At 51.7% G+C, this 22418-nt stretch overlaps 2 protein-coding genes across 2 annotated transcripts in view; one reads left to right on the top strand and one right to left on the bottom strand.

Moving 5' to 3' along the window:
* The window catches only part of MCMBP (minichromosome maintenance complex binding protein), a 34319-nt gene extending 14926 nt beyond the window's left edge, over positions 1–19393 (bottom strand). Inside the window, exons 1-12 of the mRNA XM_063434118.1 lie at positions 19262–19393; positions 10832–10917; positions 9818–9958; positions 9676–9717; positions 9050–9148; positions 8065–8179; positions 4934–5061; positions 4232–4329; positions 3686–3864; positions 3328–3451; positions 2960–3077; positions 1895–2060 (exon numbers count right to left, since the gene is read on the bottom strand). Coding sequence (XP_063290188.1) covers positions 1895–2060; positions 2960–3077; positions 3328–3451; positions 3686–3864; positions 4232–4329; positions 4934–5061; positions 8065–8179; positions 9050–9148; positions 9676–9717; positions 9818–9958; positions 10832–10917; positions 19262–19319 — 1354 coding nt within the window. The 5' untranslated portion in view covers positions 19320–19393. The remainder of the gene's footprint in view (positions 1–1894; positions 2061–2959; positions 3078–3327; positions 3452–3685; positions 3865–4231; positions 4330–4933; positions 5062–8064; positions 8180–9049; positions 9149–9675; positions 9718–9817; positions 9959–10831; positions 10918–19261) is intronic.
* Positions 19394–19606: 213 nt separating this feature from the next.
* The window catches only part of SEC23IP (SEC23 interacting protein), a 53679-nt gene continuing 50867 nt past the window's right edge, over positions 19607–22418 (top strand). The window contains exon 1 of the mRNA XM_063434244.1: positions 19607–19787. Within this exon, the coding sequence (XP_063290314.1) occupies positions 19673–19787 (115 nt within the window). The 5' untranslated portion in view covers positions 19607–19672. The remainder of the gene's footprint in view (positions 19788–22418) is intronic.

Below are 22418 nucleotides of genomic sequence, written 5' to 3'. Positions count from 1 at the left end.
TCAGACTCTCCCCTAGTCTTCAATCATTTAAGAAGGGCCTTAAATCCCATCTCTTCAGGAAAGCGTATGGCCTCCCAGAGTAATCTCTCCCTTACATACCTGTCTCTTGCTCTCTCCTATGGGATAGTGCTTTGCTCTCTTCCCCAGCTCTGCTTCACTCCTACCTGATATTTCCTATCCTAATGTTTCTAATACCCCACCTCCTATAGACTGTAAGCTCATTTGAGCAGGGTCCTCTTCAACCTATTATTCCTGTAAGTTTTCTTGTAATTGTCTTATTTATTGTTACATCCCCCCCCCCCCCTCTCAAAATATTGTAAAGCGCTACGGAATCTGTTGGCGCTATATAAATGGCAATAATAATAATAATAATATCCACCCACCCACCTTTCGTTATATCCACCCACCCACCATTTGTTATATACACTCATTCATTCAACACACACACAATCAATTATGCACCATTACAGAACTTTAAATAGGAAGCCTTATGACACTACAACAGTTCATTTGCAGACATTTAGATGACATTTTATCATATTTATGCATGGTTAATTAGATTTACCATACAACCAATTTAACCCCTTTTGACATTGACAATACCACCTCTACCAGGCACACAGTTCATATACGCACTACACAAATTACATGGCAATATGAATTATGTACCCTTGACGTGACACCTCCCCCAAATAAGAGACGCTATGGGAGAAGGTTCTCATGCCTCTACCTTGTGTATAAACACTTTTTGCCTTTACACCATAACACTGTTTATGTCTAAATGGAGTAGCCCTCATGTATTCACACACACCTCCTCCAAAAAGGCTTGCATTTAGTCTTTAAGCCACATCACAGCCATATTCACAGCCATATTCACGACAAAAATGCCTGATTTGCTTGTTTCCATTTCCTACTGGTCTCTGGTCACATCCCTTGAGCCACACCCACTGCGCTCATGTAGTGGCTCTAAGGTAAAGAAACCAACAAAGGGATCTGAGTGATATTTTAGCAAAGAGTGCGCTCAGATCCAAGCTATTCTGGGATATGACTTTTGTGGGGTTCTGAAGTTATTAAAAACATTTTTTTGGGGTGTTCTAGAATATTGTATTTTTTTTTGTAGAGGATCCTGGGAGGAAAAGCCCTGTATTATTGTATGGGAGATGTGTAGGGCTCTGTTCATTAACCACTTAAGGACCAAACTTCTGGAATAAAAGGTAATCATGACATGTCACACGTCGTGTCCTTAAGGGGTTAAAGCCGTGTGTGGCCAAAATAGTTGACGCCCAGAACGGTGTGTTGTCTAGTTGCTGGGGGTGGGGCGTGGGTGGGGGGGGAGAGAGAAAATAAGTGTCTTGGGTTATTATACTGCTTATTTCAGCTACAAGGAAGGAATAGCTGAGATACCTACGCTGGGTATTGAAGCTCCGATACAGTTTACTTTTTTTTAGTTATTCTGGTAGCATTTTGTCCATAGGGCTATTTTTGGTCCCATTTCTTCACTGAACAGGTTTATACTGAAATTAAATGCACAATGCAAGTGTTTAACCCCTTAAGGACACATGACATGTGTGACATGATTCCCTTTCATTCCAGAAGTTTGGTCCTTAAGGGGTTAAGCAGAATTGGATATTTTTACAAAATAAGCTATATTTGCCAGTCACCGCTATTTACCCTAAATCTAGCAATTTTAATTTTGTATTTAATAAAAAATACCATGTTATTTAACCCAGTGAAATGTCTCCTGGAATGGTGCACATTATGTACTTCTGTAATATTCTGTAGAATAGGGACAGACAGCTACTGTTGACTATGCACTGGCAGCCAGAACGGAGGTTCAGCAAAAAGAATGGCTGAGGTCACCGGAAGATTCTGCTGAATGTAAGTCTTGTCTCACCTGCTGTGTCCAGCTGTCCCTGCTCCAGCACTGTCTCATCCACCATCAGGTTGGTCTGGGAGGAGAGCTGCAGTAGGCCGCTCACCAGCCGGTTTGCGGTGTAATCTTTACGAGGGGTAAAGCGCAAAGTGTTCATGTTTTCTATGGTCATCGGAAGGTAGTATGACTGCAAAGGAAAAGGCAGGTTTGCAGTAAACATCTCCTGAAATGTAAGATTTCTAAACAAGAAAAAGCATATCGGGGGTCACTTGCAAAATCCTTAATCAAGCTTTTCTCCACTTTTTACCAATACACAGACCAGGATACAGGTTATTTGGCCTCATTACCTGCGATACTCCCCTGTGCCCAGACATTCCTTAAATTCTGCACTCACTGTCTGGTTAAAAACTTTGCAGTAATAAACTATCAATGTGCTTTCAGGACAGATCTTATAGAGAAGTTGGTGTTAAAACAATCATGCTTGTCTAAACCATATATGAAGTAAACACGATCTATAAAATACTGAATGTGGAAGAGGAAAAAAAATAAATAAAACCTTTCTGATGGATGTTCACTATTAACCGCCTCTCCCATTACTGGGTGCCCTATGACTTCCTGATGGATGTTCACTATTAACCGCCTCTCCTATTACTGGGTGCCCTATGACTTCCTGATGGATGTTCACTATTAACAGCCTCTCCTATTACTGGGTGCCCTATGACTTCCTGATAGATGTTCACTATGAACCGCCTCTCCCATTACTGGGTGCCATATGACTGCACTATTTTTTTCACCACCAGCTATCCACTCCTGTTTACTGTGATGGTGATACGTTTTCTGCAGGTGGCTGGGGACAAACCGTTCAAAACTAGCAATACAACTTCAATGCAGATTGCAGGGCTGCTGTCAAAGGGAATTCTCTTACCAGCAGTCAAATTCGAAGATCAGGTTCTTGCTGGGTTTTAAATAAATATTTATATCATATTTACCGAATATAAAAAGGTTTCATATTTAACTTCGGAGAATGTGGCAATTTTTACACATTTCCTGCCGTGTGAAAGGAACACTCATGCCAGTGAGACTTACCGCTGGTACCAGCTGCTGCAGGATCTGGTAGAGAAATGCTGTAAAGGTGCCATTTCTGGGGCAGCCGCTGAGGTTAAGTGTGAATTTTCCCAACGGAAGCACATCGCGCCGTGCGTAGCTGTAAAAAAAAAAAATCAGACAGCAGGAGAGTATTTAACACAAGCATCTCCAAATGCCACAGATCAACACCTAAAAGCACCTTTTTATTAGTAACAGTAATCAGCTGTTCTGGTACTTTGACAACCAGGTAATTTCTGGGCGGGAAATGGGGGGCAGGAGACATTTTAAAAAAAATAAAAGTGTGGAAAAACATTGTCACTCCAGATAACAAAAGTCGGGGGTCTGTTACAATGTATCCGAGGGCTTACACAGTGGAGATGAGGTGCAATATGAGGAATTCCGCAGTCAGACTGTCCCCGAGAAAGGCATGTGTCAGGAAGCCATGCAGCTCACCACGTACAGCAGACACCTCCGACATGAAGCTGGAAACAACTGCCATAAAAAACAGGAAAGGATTCTGTCAGTTACTAAAACTCCAATGTTTTCAGTTCTGGCACGATGCATAAATCAAGATCAACACGTCTAGTTTCTATTGGAACAAATCCACAAGAACCTATACATATTAAAAAGGCACACATGTAAATCTGAACAAGTAGTCCTCCCAGTCAGCCAGGACGACATCACTGAAGGAGACGGTCGCTAGTAAAGCTTGAGTGAGACACTTACAGAGTTTGCCTTCGGCGGAGTCCTGGATTCTCACTGGCATCAGGGGGTTGTTATGCTCCAACTTGTGTATGACAATAGCATGAATTCGGGGAACCAGTGAGGCAGGGGGACTGTGTACTCGCTGCTCCTCCACGGTGTTCATACCATCTGCGGGATCAACCAGAGCAGAGACAGAGTCCCTGTGTGGGAAAAGCATGGGTACACAATGTTATATCTGTACTTTCAGGCCATTGGGAATTCAATGCTTGCAGGTCACTCATCCATCCTGTTTCAAACTGGCCACAAAGTACTGCGAGCAGTGTGGCTTTTACCAACTAAACAGAATAAATGAATCAATAGATTTGGGCACATTTTCTAGTCTGTTTGGCCTGGCTGGAGAGGTATTGGAATCAGTCCTAAATCACTAATCAAATTTGCATATAAATATATATATTTTTTTAATGACAGATTTGACACAACTTTGAAATGCATTAATGCCCATTGTGTCCTGGAGCTCATAATTACAGCTATGAGAATGGTGCTAGAGACAATGCAATGGTGACTTACCAATCATCGTTTATGGTACTTAGAAGAGGATCCACTGAGAGCACACCGTACACTTCAATAATATCATTTACTTTAAAGCTGTTCCAAGTCTCATAAACCTGTCACAGAAACAAGAGGAAGCCATGAAAGATAGAAAGATTCCCAGCCAAGGAAATGAAAATAAAAAAATATGCAGATAATGGGAAGCAGTTTCTTTGTTATTAAAAGCGGCGCCAACACTTGTGGTGACTTTGTAATTTTATTTTTAAAGATCCCCCTCCCCCCAATATGACAACTGGAGGAGAGTGACACTACCCGTCTTAAAGCCATGTACATCACCAGTGACATGAGAACACCAGAGATCCAAATGCTGCCCACTGCCACATGCATTATGGAGGGTTTTTAAACACATTTGAATACAATGTTTCCTTTACTAAGAGAGTTTGCCAAGTTACTTCTATCAGAATTCCGATTATTGATAGGCATGCAACAGGTTTTTTCTTTCTTTGAAACATTCCATAGCAGGTTGGGATACAAGATTGATCACTAAAAAGATTTGATGGTAATACTGACATCTAGTGGTATGAAAGAGAGGCTACCTACTAGGAATCAAAATAATTGGCTACAATCTGACACCATACTACCATTGATATTGTATAAATATACAGCTTGCAGTGTCAGTCAATATCAGGTTGTAATCAGTAAGGTAAAGAAGGTGGCTACCTTTACTAGGCAGGCTGGCCCTTTCTCCCCAGGAAGGGGAAAATTAAGGTCAATTGGAGGGGTGCAGCTGGATGGTGCAGAGTGAGATTCAGTTTCTAATCTCTTATGTTCACCACATCTGTGATCACCTAAAGTAGCAGAGAAATCAAATTACAGTGAAAATACAAGGTACTGAGAGACACACACACACACACACACTACAGTGAAAATACAAGGTACTGAGACACACACACTACAGTGAAAATACAAGGTACTGAGACACACACACTACAGTGAAAATACAAGGTACTGAGACACACACACTACAGTGAAAATACAAGGTACTGAGACACACACACACACTACAGTGAAAATACAAGGTACTGAGACACACACACACTACAGTGAAAATACAAGGTACTGAGACACACACACTACAGTGAAAATACAAGGTACTGAGACACACACACTACAGTGAAAATACAAGGTACTGAGACACACACACTACAGTGAAAATACAAGGTACTGAGACACACACACTACAGTGAAAATACAAGGTACTGAGACACACACACTACAGTGAAAATACAAGGTACTGAGACACACACACTACAGTGAAAATACAAGGTACTGAGACACACACACTACAGTGAAAATATAAGGTACTGAGAGACACTACAGTGAAAATACAAGGTACTGAGAGACACACACACTACAGTGAAAATACAAGGTACTGAGAGACACACACACTACAGTGAAAATACAAGGTACTGAGAGACACACACTACAGTGAAAATACAAGGTACTGAGACACACACTACAGTGAAAATACAAGGTACTGAGACACACACTACAGTGAAAATACAAGGTACTGAGACACACACTACAGTGAAAATACAAGGTACTGAGACACACTACAGTGAAAATACAAGGTACTGAGAGAGACACACACTACAGTGAAAATACAAGGTACTGAGAGACACACTACAGTGAAAATACAAGGTACTGAGAGACACACACACTACAGTGAAAATACAAGGTACTGAGAGACACACACACTACAGTGAAAATACAAGGTACTGAGAGACACACACACTACAGTGAAAATACAAGGTACTGAGAGACACACACTACAGTGAAAATACAAGGTACTGAGACACACTACAGTGAAAATACAAGGTACTGAGAGAGACACACACTACAGTGAAAATACAAGGTACTGAGAGACACACTACAGTGAAAATACAAGGTACTGAGAGACACACACACTACACAGTGAAAATACAAGGTACTGAGAGACACACACACTACAGTGAAAATACAAGGTACTGAGAGAGACACACTACAGTGAAAATACAAGGTACTGAGAGACACACACTGCAGTGAAAATACAAGGTACTGAGAGACACACACTGCAGTGAAAATACAAGGTACTGAGAGAGACACTGCAGTGAAAATACAAGGTACTGAGAGACACACACACTACAGTGAAAATACAAGGTACTGAGAGACACACACACTACAGTGAAAATACAAGGTACTGAGAGACACACACTGCAGTGAAAATACAAGGTACTGAGAGACACACACTGCAGTGAAAATACAAGGTACTGAGAGACACACTACAGTGAAAATACAAGGTACTGAGAGACAGACTACAGTGAAAATACAAGGTAGTGAGAAACACGCACACTACAAATTACAGTGAAAATATAAGGTAGAGAGACACTACAAATTACAGTGAAAATACAAGGTACTGAGAGACACACACTACAAGTTACAGTGAAAATACAAGGTACTGAGAGACACACACTACAGTGAAAATACAAGGTACTGAGACACACACACACACACACACACACACACACACACTACAAGTTACAGTGAAAATACAAGGTCCTGAGAGACACACACTACAAGTTACAGTGAAAATACACGGTACTGAGACACATACACACTACAAGTTACAGTGAAAATACAAGGTCCTGAGAGACACACACTACAAGTTACAGTGAAAATACACGGTACTGAGACACACACACACACACTACAAGTTACAGTGAAAATACAAGGTACTGAGACAGACACTACATAATAGAATGACCCAGCATCTCTGCACAAAGAATACATTCAATTTGGTTTCCAAATCCACAAACAGCAGATGAAAATATTTGAACTACAACTCCTATCATCACTATGCTATGTGTGACTCCATCTCTGTACAAAGCAAAAAAATATAAAACTGCTGAACACTCAGTCACGTTTAACAATGCCAGTTGTATCTGAATCCTCGAGAATATACAGCAATAAAGAGTTGCGCAGGATTTCATACAAATTCCTGTCATAAAAAAAAACAAAAAAAAAACTTAATACTCTGACTAATTGAATATAAAGAACAGTTGAGTGTTTTCCCTCCTTTAACCACTTTCTTGACAGCTGTGCTAAAGTGAATTTGACAATTTGCGCACACAGTGCCTATTGTATTTAATCAGCAAGAACCACGAACAGTAAACCTAGGAGACAATGTGTACCGCTCTCTCTCCGACACCCACATTTATCATACAGATATTTATATATATCCGGTGGCTACTTACGGTTCTAGGTGCATTAAGATTACCATAGATCCTGCGTATTTTCTTACTGACATGATATACTTAACGACCAACGCTAGGAGCTTTATAATATATCATAATCTAAAAACGTACGTCTTTAGCTGATCAGCCCCATATTCTCCAAAACTGAATATTACAGTGAGGATATACCCACGGAATATTTTAAAGGTAAAATAAAGTTGACCAACAGAAGAGAACCTTCCTCAAAGCAGCTGAGAACATAAAATATTTCCCAACTTGCATACCGTGACTTTACCTACAGGTGGCAGCCTTAGGCGATGCACACATTTGCCAACCCTGAAACACTTAATGCAACATCCCACATGCACAAGTCATTTTTACATGAAAGATATGCTGGGAATCTCTGGAGTATGATGCACATATATACAGATAGCAGGGAAGGAGTTCTTCTATACATACTGGTACCTCTATTACTACATTTTTAAATTACACTGTTTTAGGTTGGGTTTTTTTAACCACATCCCAGACCATGTTTCATGAAGAGATTCTGTCTGATTTGTTGAAGAATGATCAAGCTACCTGTATTCTGCTCCTTGCGAGGACTCATCTCATCGTCCTCATAGCTGCGTTTGTGGCGGTTGGGAGTGTAGGAGGTCGATGCACATGCCCTAGCTTGGCCAAGGTTGGTGTATGCGTTGATTTACAGGTTAAGGATTTGAAAAAAAATCATTAAGGGGACACCAACATGACTTAATCTACTAATACTATTTAGTGCATATATATATCCCACTTAAAACATGTATGACTTTCAGTCTTTGCCAGGGAATACTCCAATCAGAGGCTTCTCATCACGCAATCACAGCTTTCCTATGGTTATGAATGAGCTGTAGTACAGCTCAATGAGAAGCCGAGAAGACAGGAGGGGGGTAAGCCAAGCAATACCTGATGTAACACTTTGATGTAAACAAAGAGCAGATCTCTCATACATCGTACACATTTTTAATACATCGTTAGACTTGGGAAAAACAATACATACATGATTAATATTTTCATAGTATAGAGGCAGCAGAAAACTTCAAATCTAGAAATATCACAAGGGATACAATGACCCTGGCTGTCAGCTGCAAAAATTGCATCAAAATGTCTTCACTAGCATCGGCTAAACGCCCACAGTGATCGGAAGCAGAGCACCATGAAAGCTTTATTTTAGCACAATGAGATTCTTACTCCTAATTCATTCTATACATTGACACAGCAATAAACTGAAAAAAATGCTACAAATAATTGAATTAAATATTACTATGCAAAACATAAGACAGATACTCCAAAAACAGAAAATAAAGTTTTTAAAAACTGCCTCCAAAATGTAACTTTGAGCAATGTGGAACCGCAGTGGACGGATGTTACGGGAGAAATAGGTAATGCTGGAAAGCAGTGAGTAAATTAGGGAAATTCTTCCACACAATCGCAGTTCACCAAGTCATATTATGAAGAATGTTGATGAAATTTACTGTACTCTTCTGGTAATCGATTAGAATAAGCATCTTTTTACCATAAAGGATATTTCTTTTGCCCAGGTCGATTCCCCCGGAATGGGAATGCAATAGAAGGTTTGCCTGTCAGAGGTGACAGTTTTCCTGGAATTTACATCGACTTCCTGCTGCTGTGAAAAAATTAAAAAAATAAAATATAAGCCCCTCTTTGATGAGCCTTTATCCCAGACCTTTTTTTAAATGTTCGGACTGAATTACTCTTCCTTAAAAAGGCTGAAACCAGGCGGGTTTGTTTTTTTTAAGCTGGCTTCTAGATTCAAGCAAATTTGTCAAGACTTGGGTTCAACCACAACTCCAATTATGTTTAACATCAATTAATGTAGGTTTTCGAAAGCACTCAGAGGAAACAAACTGCTGTTCATACTACTGCTATTAAAAGAGAAAGGCTGCAAACTTACTTTGTTTTAGATACTTGCACAATTCAATTCTCCCTCCCCCCTAATTAAAACCATCCAGATAAAATGATGACCACTGACACCTATCACAATGTAGTAGACTCCGTTAAAATACTAAGATTTAAAGTTTGGCTATTTTACCTTAAATTTTCCAATTCTGATTTAACGTAAGCGTTTCCTGTACAGAAAAAAAAACATGTAGCATGAAACCAAAACGACTTTATTAATGTCAGGACACTCACTGGGCAATCTGCAATGTCCCTGTATTTCCCAAAATGAAGTGACTAAAAATAGAGCAGAAAAAAAAAAGAAAGTGAATTAATAAAAAAATGCTTAAGGTTCCAAATTGATGTGAAAATGTGTGACCTCTAGGAGGAGACTTACTCTGGAGTTAGTTTTTGGGTCAATCGTTTCAAACACTCCCATGTAAAACTCTGGATCGAACATGTCCTGTATCATACAGCGAAACCGCACCAAGCTGTTTGGCTTCAGGTAATGCAGGGGAACGTCATTGAGACAGGGGACCTGGAGAGAGAGGCAGACACCAAACAGTCATTTATTTAACTCCTAAAAAGCCAGCAATGTGTTAGACATCCTGAGATGATCGCAAGCCCTTAGAGATTAATAGTGTTCGATTCTCTGGACACTGATCAGTAAAATTCCATCACAGAATTTTTTTTTATTTTTTTTGCCAAAAGCAGTTTTGGTTCCAACATTTTACATAATAAATATGAATACTGTCAAATGAGGCAATCTGCCAATGTGTGTAATTTTGAATCAACAAAATAAGTATCTACCGGTCAAAAATATATACAGATTTGTTTATTGCATTAATGGTACTCTGATCTACCTGGGAAGGAGGAGCTTTAGACCAGCATCCATAGACTCCAATACAACATATAAATCTACGAGTCACTGCTAAATAGGGGAATTCTACAGGCACTGATAATGAACTTAGAATTTGATAGATGACGACGTGATAAATAAAATAAATAGATCCAGGTAGATGAGAATTCCTTGATATCAATATTAAGTGCAGTCAGCCCCAATCTGCGATTTGTTAAGCATAGCTCTGCAGGAAGAGCAAAGTGAGTAGTAGATAAAATCAATCCTTGGCAAACTCAGTGGGTGAATAAAATGTATCATTTTCGGGTCTATTTCTACGATCTATTTGCTAAATAACCCCAAACTGAGCCAATTCCTCATGCAAAGTAATTTGATTAATTAAAATGGACATTTCATTATACCAAATACAATGACTATTTAGTAGATATACCCACAATGAAAACATGCATTAAATGATGCAATATTATCTATAAACAGGTAGTAATATCGGCAGATCGTGTCTGCAGCCTTTCCATTGAAATCCAAAAGGCCTGGAAGCCTGCATCTTCATACCACAGAATCAGATTTATGCTCTTCCAGTTTCTCCTGGAAACATGCCGTGACTTTCTTCTCCCAGTCTGCGTTTGGCCCATGCTGATCTGGAACAAAAAGAACTGTCACATTAATAAAAGTGGATGTGATTTTAAAAAATGGATTCATTCTGTATTGGAAATTGTAATGCTTCTAAGTTACATTAGTTTCTTGCAATGAAAAAGTATGCAGGAATACATCACGCTTCAACACCCATTGACAGTGGGCAAGTCACAGTGGAAGGGAGGTAACGTTTTGAGACAGCAATGTTTCGGCAAAACACTTGCAGTTCAGTATGAAGACTTCAAACTGCTATGGAAATCACGTGCTGATGGTGTGACGTTTAAATTCTGTATTTTCAGCAATATCAGTATCGGCCAATAAAGATAGCAATAATGCAGACCAGGGCCGCCATCAGGATGCCAGCACACTCTTACTTACCTTCCCAGCAGCTCCCTTAAGCTCCCCTGTCTAACTCTTGCGAGTCCCACGGGTTACCATGGCAATATGCAACGAGAGTTAGACAGGGGAGCTGAAGGGAGCTGCTGGGACCCCCCAGGGAGTGTCATATCCCCGCTCCCTGGCCAGGTAAGATGCAGGGAGGGGGGACTAAAACATAAAATATAATATAAAAAAAAAGGTACAAAAAACATGTTCAGTTAACAGTAGACTTCGGTAGAAATAGATTATTTCTTTAAAATGGTAAATGCACAGAATATTGGTAAGTTATCAGCCTGAAAGTTCAGATTATTGGCATCAGCTCAAAAAAAACCCCAACAATATCGGTCGATTCCTTCACAATGGTACAGTCAGTAACAAAGATGGAAAGTTCAATCCTCCACCAGAATGAAACCTGACTGGTAATATGGAAGATTAATGGCTGAGGTTTAAACACAGATCCTAGCTATATGTAAGAGCTATAGGAGCTCAGGAGAAAGATTAACAATTGCACCTTTTCTGACTGTAGGAGGATCAGCAGCAATAGAGGTGTACAACACCATCACATTTACAGACCAAGAAAGGGATGATTATCAGGTTCTAGACACAATGAAACCTATGAAAGATGTAGAATGCAGAATGAAACAGACTATTGAGGAGTATGTCACCGACTTAAAATTGAAGCGTGAATCATGTAATTATGGAGCAATGTGTAACTCCTTAATCAGAGGCCAGCTAATCATGGGGTTAAAGAACGCTTGCTCAGAGAAAGATTTAACGCTGAAAAAGGCAGTAGGTTTTTGTCAAAGTTCAGAGGCAGCTCAGGAACAGGTGCATCCACTCTGCCACAGTACAGAGGTAATGGCAGTTACAGGGGAAAAAAACAAACAAAAGTAAAATGAAAAGGTTTGATCACACAGCAAATTCACTGCCGGTAACAGACTGGCTATGCACCAGGTGTAGAAAGCAGCACGGTATAAAACAATGTCCAACTTATGGGCAAATCTGCAGAAAATGTGGGAAAAGGAATCAATTACAGAAGGAAAAGAGGGTAGGTGGTCGCAGTGAGGGGGGGATGCGGTAGGTGGTCGCAGTGAGAGGGGGGATGCGGTCGCAGTGAGAGGGGGGGGAGGCGGTCGCAGTGAGAGGGGGGGGAGGCGGTCGCAGTGAGAGGGGGGGGAGGCGGTCGCAGTGAGAGGGGGGGGAGGCGGTCGCAGTGAGAGGGGGGGGAGGCGGTCGCAGTGAGAGGGGGGGGAGGCGGTCGCAGTGAGAGGGGGGGGAGGCGGTCGCAGTGAGAGGGGGGGAGGCGGTCGCAGTGAGAGGGGGGGAGGCGGTCGCAGTGAGAGGGGGGGGAGGCGGTCGCAGTGAGAGGGGGGAAGGCGGTCGCAGTGAGAGGGGGGGGAGGCGGTCGCAGTGAGAGGGGGGGAGGCGGTAGGTGGTCGCAGTGAGAGGGGGGGAGGCGGTAGGTGGTCGCAGTGAGAGGGGGGAGGCGGTAGGTGGTCGCAGTGAGAGGGGGGGAGGCGGTAGGTGGTCGCAGTGAGAGGGGGGGAGGCGGTAGGTGGTCGCAGTGAGAGGGGGGGAGGCGGTAGGTGGTCGCAGTGAGAGGGGGGGAGGCGGTAGGTGGTCGCAGTGAGAGGGGGGGAGGCGGTAGGTGGTCGCAGTGAGAGGGGGAGGCGGTAGGTGGTCGCAGTGAGAGGGGGGGAGGCGGTAGGTGGTCGCAGTGAGAGGGGGGGAGGCGGTAGGTGGTCGCAGTGAGAGGGGGGGGAGGCGGTAGGTGGTCGCAGTGAGAGGGGGGGAGGCGGTAGGTGGTCGCAGTGAGAGGGGGGGAGGCGGTCGCAGTGAGAGGGGGGGAGGCGGTAGGTGGTCGCAGTGAGAGGGGGGGAGGCGGTAGGTGGTCGCAGTGAGAGGGGGGAGGCGGTAGGTGGTCGCAGTGAGAGGGGGGAGGCGGTAGGTGGTCGCAGTGAGAGGGGGGAGGCGGCAGGTGGTCGCAGTGAGGGGGGGGAGGCGGCAGGTGGTCGCAGTGAGGGGGGGAGGCGGTAGGTGGTCGCAGTGAGGGGGGGAGGCGGTAGGTGGTCGCAGTGAGAGGGGGGAGGCGGTAGGTGGTCGCAGTGAGAGGGGGGAGGCGGTAGGTGGTCGCAGTGAGAGGGGGGAGGCGGTAGGTGGTCGCAGTGAGAGGGGGGAGGCGGTAGGTGGTCGCAGTGAGAGGGGGAGGCGGTAGGTGGTCGCAGTGAGAGGGGGGAGGCGGTAGGTGGTCGCAGTGAGAGGGGGGAGGCGGTAGGTGGTCGCAGTGAGAGGGGGGGAGGCGGTAGGTGGTCGCAGTGAGAGGGGGGGAGGCGGTAGGTGGTCGCAGTGAGAGGGGGCAGGCGGTAGGTGGTCGCAGTGAGAGGGGGGGAGGCGGTAGGTGGTCGCAGTGAGAGGGGGGGAGGCGGTAGGTGGTCGCAGTGAGAGGGGGGGAGGCGGTAGGTGGTCGCAGTGAGAGGGGGGGAGGCGGTAGGTGGTCGCAGTGAGAGGGGGGGAGGCGGTAGGTGGTCGCAGTGAGAGGGGGGGAGGCGGTAGGTGGTCGCAGTGAGAGGGGGTAGGTGGTCGCAGTGAGAGGCGGTAGGTGGTCGCAGTGAGAGGCGGTAGGTGGTCGCAGTGAGAGGCGGTAGGTGGTCGCAGTGAGAGGCGGTAGGTGGTCGCAGTGAGAGGCGGTAGGTGGTCGCAGTGAGAGGCGGTAGGTGGTCGCAGTGAGAGGGGGGGAGGCGGTAGGTGGACGCAGTGAGAGGGGGGGAGGCGGTAGGTGGTTATGGTGAGGGGGCGGTAGGTGGCTACGGTGGGGGGGTAGGTGGTTATGGTGGGTGGCGGTTATGGTGGGTGGCGGTAGGTGGTTATGGTGGGGGGGCGGTAGGTGGTTATGGTGGGGGGGGCGGTAGGTGGTTATGGTGGGGGGGCGGTAGGTGGTTATGGTGGGGGGGGCGGTAGGCGGTTATGGTAGCGGACGGGGGCGGTAGGTGGTTACGGTGGGGGGGTAGGTGGTTATGGTGGGTGGCGGTTATGGTGGGTGGTGGTAGGTGGTTATGGTGGGGGGGCGGTAGGTGGTTATGGTGGGGGGGCGGTAGGTGGTTATGGTGGGGGGGCGGTAGGTGGTTATGGTGGGGGGGCGGTAGGTGGTTATGGTGGGGGGCGGTAGGCGGTTATGGTAGCGGACGGGGGCGGTAGGTGGTTACGGTGGGGGGGTAGGTGGTTATGGTGGGTGGCGGTTATGGTGGGGGGGCGGTAGGTGGTTATGGTGGGGGGGCGGTAGGTGGTTATGGTGGGGGGGCGGTAGGTGGTTATGGTGGGGGGGCGGTAGGTGGTTATGGTGGGGGGGGCGGTAGGTGGTTATGGTGGGGGGGCGGTAGGTGGTTATGGTGGGGGGGCGGTAGGTGGTTATGGTGGGGGGGGCGGTAGGTGGTTATGGTGGGGGGGCGGTAGGTGGTTATGGTGGGGGGGGCGGTAGGTGGTTATGGTGGGGGGGGCGGTAGGTGGTTATGGTGGGGGGGGGGGCGGTAGGTGGTTATGGTGGGGGGGGGCGGTAGGTGGTTATGGTGGGGGGGGGGCGGTAGGTGGTTATGGTGGGGGGGGGCGGTAGGTGGTTATGGTGGGGGGGGCGGTAGGTGGTTATGGTGGAGGGGCGGTAGGTGGTTATGGTGGAGGGGGGCGGTAGGTGGTTATGGTGGGGGGGGGCGGTAGGTGGTTATGGTGGGTGGGGGGGCGGTAGGTGGTTATGGTGGGGGGTCGGTAGGTGGTTATGGTGGGGGGCGGTAGGTGGTTATGGTGGGGGGCGGTAGGCGGTTATGGTAGCGGACGGGGCGGTAGGTGGTTACGGTGGGGGGGTAGGTGGTTATGGTGGGGGGGCGGTAGGTGGTTATGGTGGGGGGGCGGTAGGTGGTTATGGTGGGGGGGCGGTAGGTGGTTATGGTGGGGGGGCGGTAGGTAGTTATGGTGGGGGGGCGGTAGGTGGTTATGGTGGGGGGCGGTAGGTGGTTATGGTGGGGGGCGGTAGGTGGTTATGGTGGGGGGGCGGTAGGTGGTTATGGTGGGGGGGCGGTAGGTGGTTATGGTGGGGGGGCGGTAGGTGGTTATGGTGGGGGGGCGGTAGGTGGTTATGGTGGGGGGGCGGTAGGTGGTTATGGTGGGGGGGCGGTAGGTGGTTATGGTGGGGGGGCGGTAGGTGGTTATGGTGGGGGGGGGCGGTAGGTGGTTATGGTGGGGGGGGGCGGTAGGTGGTTATGGTGGGGGGGGCGGTAGGTGGTTATGGTGGGGGGGCGGTAGGTGGTTATGGTGGGGGGGCGGTAGGTGGTTATGGTGGGGGGGGCGGTAGGTGGTTATGGTGGGGGGGGCGGTAGGTGGTTATGGTGGGGGGGCGGTAGGTGGTTATGGTGGGGGGGCGGTAGGTGGTTATGGTGGGGGGGCGGTAGGTGGTTATGGTGGGGGGGCGGTAGGTGGTTATGGTGGGGGGCGGTAGGTGGTTATGGTGGGGGGGCGGTAGGTGGTTATGGTGGGGGGGCGGTAGGTGGTTATGGTGGGGGGGCGGTAGGTGGTTATGGTGGGGGGGCGGTAGGTGGTTATGGTGGGGGGGCGGTAGGTGGTTATGGTGGGGGGGCGGTAGGTGGTTATGGTGGGGGGGCGGTAGGTGGTTATGGTGGGGGGGCGGTAGGTGGTTATGGGAGGGGGGCGGTAGGTGGTTATGGTGGGGGGGCGGTAGGTGGTTATGGTGGGGGGGGCGGTAGGTGGTTATGGTGGGGGGGCGGTAGGTGGTTATGGTGGGGGGCGGTAGGTGGTTATGGTGGGGGGCGGTAGGTGGTTATGGTGGGGGGGCGGTAGGTGGTTATGGTGGGGGGGCGGTAGGTGGTTATGGTGGGGGGGCGGTAGGTGGTTATGGTGGGGGGGCGGTAGGTGGTTATGGTGGGGGGGCGGTAGGTGGTTATGGTGGGGGGGCGGTAGGCGGTTATGGTGGGGGGCGGTAGGTGGTTACGGGGGCAGTAGGTGGTTATAGTGACGGTAGATGGCTATGGTGGGGGGGGCGGTAGGTGGTTATGGTGGGGGGCGGTAGGTGGTTATGGTGGGGGGGCGGTAGGTGGTTATGGTGGGGGGGGCGGTAGGTGGTTATGGTGGGGGGGCGGTAGGTGGTTATGGTGGTGAGGGGGCGGTAGGTGGTTATGGTGGGGGGGCGGTAGGTGGTTATGGTGGGGGGGCGGTAGGTGGTTATGGTGGGGGGGCGGTAGGTGGTTATGGTGGGGGGGCGGTAGGTGGTTATGGTGGGGGGGGCGGTAGGTGGTTATGGTGGGGGGGCGGTAGGTGGTTATGGTGGGGGGGTGGTAGGTGGTTATGGTGGGGGGGCGGTAGGTGGTTATGGTGGGGGGGCGGTAGGTGGTTATGGTGGGGGGGCGGTAGGTGGTTATGGTGGGGGGGCGGTAGGTGGTTATGGTGGGGGGGCGGTAGGTGGTTATGGTGGGGGGGCGGTAGGTGGTTATGGTGAGGGGGTGGTAGGTGGTTATGGTGGGGGGGCGGTAGGTGGTTATGGTGGGGGGGGCGGTAGGTGGTTATGGTGGGGGGGCGGTAGGTGGTTATGGTGGGGGGGCGGTAGGTGGTTATGGTGGGGGGGCGGTAGGTGGTTATGGTGGGGGGGGCGGTAGGTGGTTATGGTGGGGGGGCGGTAGGTGGTTATGGTGGGGGGGCGGTAGGTGGTTATGGTGGGGGGGCGGTAGGTGGTTATGGTGGGGGGCGGTAGGTGGTTATGGTGAGGGGGCGGTAGGTGGTTATGGTGAGGGGGCGGTAGGTGGTTATGGTGAGGGGGCGGTAGGTGGTTATGGTGGGGGGGCGGTAGGTGGTTATGGTGGGGGGGGCGGTAGGTGGTTATGGTGGGGGGGCGGTAGGTGGTTATGGTGGGGGGGGCGGTAGGTGGTTATGGTGGGGGGGGCGGTAGGTGGTTATGGTGAGTGGGCGGTAGGTGGTTATGGTGGGGGGGCGGTAGGTGGTTATGGTGGGGGGGCGGTAGGTGGTTATGGTGGGGGGGCGGTAGGTGGTTATGGTGGGGGGGCGGTAGGTGGTTATGGTGGGGGGGCGGTAGGTGGTTATGGTGGGGGGGGCGGTAGGTGGTTATGGTGGGGGGGGCGGTAGGTGGTTATGGTGGGGGGGGCGGTAGGTGGTTATGGTGGGGGGGCGGTAGGCGGTTATGGTGGGGGGGCGGTAGGCGGTTATGGTGGGGGGGCGGTAGGTGGTTATGGTGGGGGGGCGGTAGGTGGTTATGGTGGGGGGGCGGTAGGTGGTTATGGTGGGGGGGCGGTAGGCGGTTATGGTGGGGGGGGGCGGTAGGTGGTTATGGTGGGGGGCGGTAGGCGGTTATGGTGGGGGGGGCGGTAGGTGGTTATGGTGGGGGGCGGTAGGTGGTTATGGTGGGGGGGCGGTAGGCGGTTATGGTGGGGGGGCGGTAGGTGGTTATGGTGGGGGGGCGGGTAGGCGGTTATGGTGGGGGGCGGTAGGCGGTTATGGTGGGGGGGCGGTAGGTGGTTATGGTGGGGGGGCGGTAGGTGGTTATGGTGGGGGGGCGGTAGGTGGTTATGGTGGGGGGCGGTAGGCGGTTATGGTGGGGGGGGCGGTAGGTGGTTATGGTGGGGGGCGGTAGGCGGTTATGGTGGGGGGGGCGGTAGGTGGTTATGGTGGGGGGCGGTAGGTGGTTATGGTGGGGGGGGCGGTAGGTGGTTATGGTGGGGGGGGTGGTAGGTGGTTATGGTGGGGGGGGGCGGTAGGCGGTTATGGTGGGGGGGCGGTAGGTGGTTATGGTGGGGGGGCGGTAGGTGGTTATGGTGGGGGGGCGGTAGGTGGGGGGGCGGTAGGCGGTTATGGTGGGGGGGCGGTAGGCGGTTATGGTGGGGGGGCGGTAGGCGGTTATGGTGGGGGGCGGTAGGTGGTTATGGTGGGGGGGCGGTAGGCGGTTATGGTGGGGGGGGCGGTAGGTGGTTATGGTGGGGGGGGCGGTAGGTGGTTATGGTGGGGGGCGGTAGGCGGTTATGGTGGGGGGGCGGTAGGCGGTTATGGTGGGGGGGCGGTAGGCGGTTATGGTGGGGGGGCGGTAGGTGGTTATGGTGGGGGGGCGGTAGGTGGTTATGGTGGGGGGGCAGTAGGTGGTTATGGTGGGGGGGCGGTAGGTGGTTATGGTGGGGGGGCGGTAGGTGGTTATGGTGGGGGGGCGGTAGGTGGTTATGGTGGGGGGGCGGTAGGCGGTTATGGTGGGGGGGCGGTAGGCGGTTATGGTGGGGGGGCGGTAGGTGGTTATGGTGGGGGGGCGGTAGGTGGTTATGGTGGGGGGGCGGTAGGTGGTTATGGTGGGGGGGGGCGGTAGGTGGTTATGGTGGGGGGGCGGTAGGTGGTTATGGTGGGGGGGCGGTAGGTGGTTATGGTGGGGGGGCGGTAGGTGGTTATGGTGGGGGGCGGTAGGTGGTTATGGTGGGGGGCGGTAGGCGGTTATGGTGGGGGGGCGGTAGGCGGTTATGGTGGGGGGGCGGTAGGTGGTTATGGTGGGGGGGCGGTAGGTGGTTATGGTGGGGGGCGGTAGGCGGTTATGGTGGGGGGCGGTAGGCGGTTATGGTGGGGGGGCGGTAGGTGGTTATGGTGGGGGGGCGGTAGGTGGTTATGGTGGGGGGGCGGTAGGCGGTTATGGTGGGGGGGCGGTAGGCGGTTATGGTGGGGGGGCGGTAGGTGGTTATGGTGGGGGGGCGGTAGGTGGTTATGGTGGGGGGGCGGTAGGCGGTTATGGTGGGGGGGCGGTAGGCGGTTATGGTGGGGGGGCGGTAGGCGGTTATGGTGGGGGGGCGGTAGGTGGTTATGGTGGGGGGGCGGTAGGTGGTTATGGTGGGGGGGCGTAGGTGGTTACGGGGGCAGTAGGTGGTTATAGTGACGGTAGATGGCTATGGTGAGGGGCGGTAGGTGGTTATGGTGGCGGTAAGTGCTCACCGAAGATGCCCTGTATGAGGGGGAGGGGGCGGCTGATCCAGTCGTTGCTGTCGCTCATGGCGGCGCCGATCCGAACTGATTCCAGGGATGGCGGGAAAATGACGTCACCACGCAGCGTCCAGAGACAGCCTGACAGGCGGAGGGCGGAAACTGGGCCGGGCAGACATATTGTGACTGGCAGGTCACGTGTTAGCAAAGCTCCCGCCCCCATCTTGAAATCCACTGTGATTGGTTGACGGTGGGTGACGTTTCCGTCAGTCTGGCCAATGATTGGTTCGTGTCGGCCGGCAGGTCCGGCTGTGATTGGCTGCAGGGCTCCAGTCGCGGCTGCTGATTGGCTGCCGCGGTGTCAGTTTGCGGAGGCTCCGGTTCCGGCCATCCCGGCAGGGAGACGTGTAACTTGGGCCGGACATGGCCGAGAAACGACCGACCGGAGCCCAGCCCGGGCCCCCCGGAACCAACCTGCTCTTCTCAGACTCGGACTTCAGCTTCTCCGTCCCCTTCATCCCCGTCAGCCAACCCAGCGGTGAGAGGGGCCCCTGGGAGCCGGGCCCCTGGGAGCGGGGCCCCTGAGAGCCCCCCTTATATCCCCCCAGAGGGAGTGTGTGAGACCCCCCCTTATATCCCCCCAGAGGGAGTGTGTGAGACCCCCCCCCTTATATCCCCCCAGAGGGAGTGTGTGAGAGCCCCCCTTATATCCCCCCAGAGGGAGTGTGTGAGACCCCCCCTTATATCCCCCCAGAGGGAGTGTGTGAGACCCCCCCCTTATATCCCCCCAGAGGGAGTGTGTGAGACCCCCCCTTATATCCCCCCAGAGGGAGTGTGTGAGAGCCCCCCTTATATCCCCCCAGAGGGAGTGTGTGAGACCCCCCCCTTATATCCCCCCAGAGGGAGTGTGTGAGACCCCCCCCTTATATCCCCCCAGAGGGAGTGTGTGAGACCCCCCCTTATATCCCCCTAGAGGGAGTGTGTGAGACCCCCCCCTTATATCTCCCCAGAGGGAGTGTGTGAGACCCCCCCCTTATATCCCCCCAGAGGGAGTGTGTGAGACCCCCCCCTTATATCCCCCCAGAGGGAGTGTGTGAGACCCCCCCCTTATATCCCCCCAGAGGGAGTGTGTGAGACCCCCCCCCCTTATATCCCCCCAGAGGGAGTGTGTGAGACCCCCCCCTTATATCCCCCCCAGAGGGAGTGTGTGAGACCCCCCCCTTATATCCCCCCAGAGGGAGTGTGTGAGACCCCCCCTTATATCCCCCCAGAGGGAGTGTGTGAGACCCCCCCTTATATCCCCCCAGAGGGAGTGTGTGAGACCCCCCCTTATATCCCCCCAGAGGGAGTGTGTGAGACCCCCCCTTATATCCCCCCAGAGGTAGTGTGTGAGACCCCCCCCCTTATATCCCCCCAGAGGGAGTGTGTGAGACCCCCCCCTTATATCCCCCCAGAGGGAGTGTGTGAGACCCCCCCCTTATATCCCCCCAGAGGGAGTGTGTGAGACCCCCCCCCTTATATCCCCCAGAGGGAGTGTGTGAGACCCCCCCCTTATATCCCCCCAGAGGGAGTGTGTGAGACCCCCCCTTATATCCCCCCAGAGGGAGTGTGTGAGAGCCCCCCTTATATCCCCCCAGAGGGAGTGTGTGAGAGCCCCCCCTTATATCCCCCCAGAGGGAGTGTGTGAGACCCCCCCCCTTATATCCCCCCAGAGGGAGTGTGTGAGACCCCCCCCTTATATCCCCCCAGAGGGAGTGTGTGAGACCCCCCCTTATATCCCCCAGAGGGAGTGTGTGAGACCCCCCCCCCTTATATCCCCCCAGAGGGAGTGTGTGAGACCCCCCCCTTATATCCCCCCAGAGGGAGTGTGTGAGACCCCCCCCTTATATCCCCCCAGAGGGAGTGTGTGAGACCCCCCCCCTTATATCCCCCCAGAGGGAGTGTGTGAGACCCCCCCCCTTATATCCCCCCAGAGGGAGTGTGTGAGACCCCCCCCCCTTATATCCCCCCAGAGGGAGTGTGTGAGACCCCCCCCTTATATCCCCCCAGAGGGAGTGTGTGAGACCCCCCCCCTTATATCCCCCCAGAGGGAGTGTGTGAGACCCCCCCCTTATATCCCCCCAGAGGGAGTGTGTGAGACCCCCCCCTTATATCCCCCCAGAGGGAGTGTGTGAGACCCCCCTTATATCCCCCCAGAGGGAGTGTGTGAGACCCCCCCCCTTATATCCCCCCAGAGGGAGTGTGTGAGACCCCCCCTTATATCCCCCCAGAGGGAGTGTGTGAGACCCCCCCTTATATCCCCCAGAGGGAGTGTGTGAGACCCCCCTTATATCCCCCCAGAGGGAGTGTGTGAGACCCCCCCTTATATCCCCCCAGAGGGAGTGTGTGAGACCCCCCCTTATATCCCCCCAGAGGGAGTGTGTGAGACCCCCCCTTATATCCCCCCAGAGGGAGTGTGTGAGACCCCCCCTTATATCCCCCCCAGAGGAGTGTGTGAGACCCCCCCTTATATCCCCCCAGAGGGAGTGTGTGAGACCCCCCCTTATATCCCCCCAGAGGGAGTGTGTGAGACCCCCCCTTATATCCCCCCAGAGGGAGTGTGTGAGACCCCCCCTTATATCCCCCCAGAGGGAGTGTGTGAGACCCCCCCTTATATCCCCCCAGAGGGAGTGTGTGAGACCCCCCCTATATCCCCCACAGAGGGAGTGTGTGAGACCCCCCTTATATCCCCCCAGAGGGAGTGTGTGAGACCCCCCCTTATATCCCCCCAGAGGAGTGTGTGAGACCCCCCCCTTATATCCCCCCAGAGGGAGTGTGTGAGACCCCCCCCTTATATCCCCCCAGAGGGAGTGTGTGAGACCCCCCCTTATATCCCCCCAGAGGGAGTGTGTGAGACCCCCCCTTATATCCCCCCAGAGGGAGTGTGTGAGACCCCCCCTTATATCCCCCCAGAGGGAGTGTGTGAGACCCCCCCTTATATCCCCCCAGAGGGAGTGTGTGAGACCCCCCCCTTATATCCCCCCAGAGGGAGTGTGTGAGACCCCCCCCCCTTATATCCCCCCCAGAGGGAGTGGTGTGAGACCCCCCCCTTATATCCCCCAGAGGGAGTGTGTGAGACCCCCCTTATATCCCCCAGAGGGAGTGTGTGAGACCCCCCTTATATCCCCCC

Source organism: Pelobates fuscus, chromosome 10 (genome assembly GCF_036172605.1).
Source record: "Pelobates fuscus isolate aPelFus1 chromosome 10, aPelFus1.pri, whole genome shotgun sequence".
Taxonomy (NCBI): Eukaryota; Metazoa; Chordata; class Amphibia; order Anura; family Pelobatidae; genus Pelobates; species Pelobates fuscus.
Note: the sequence above shows the minus strand (reverse complement) of the source record. Positions and strands in the feature narration are given on the sequence as shown.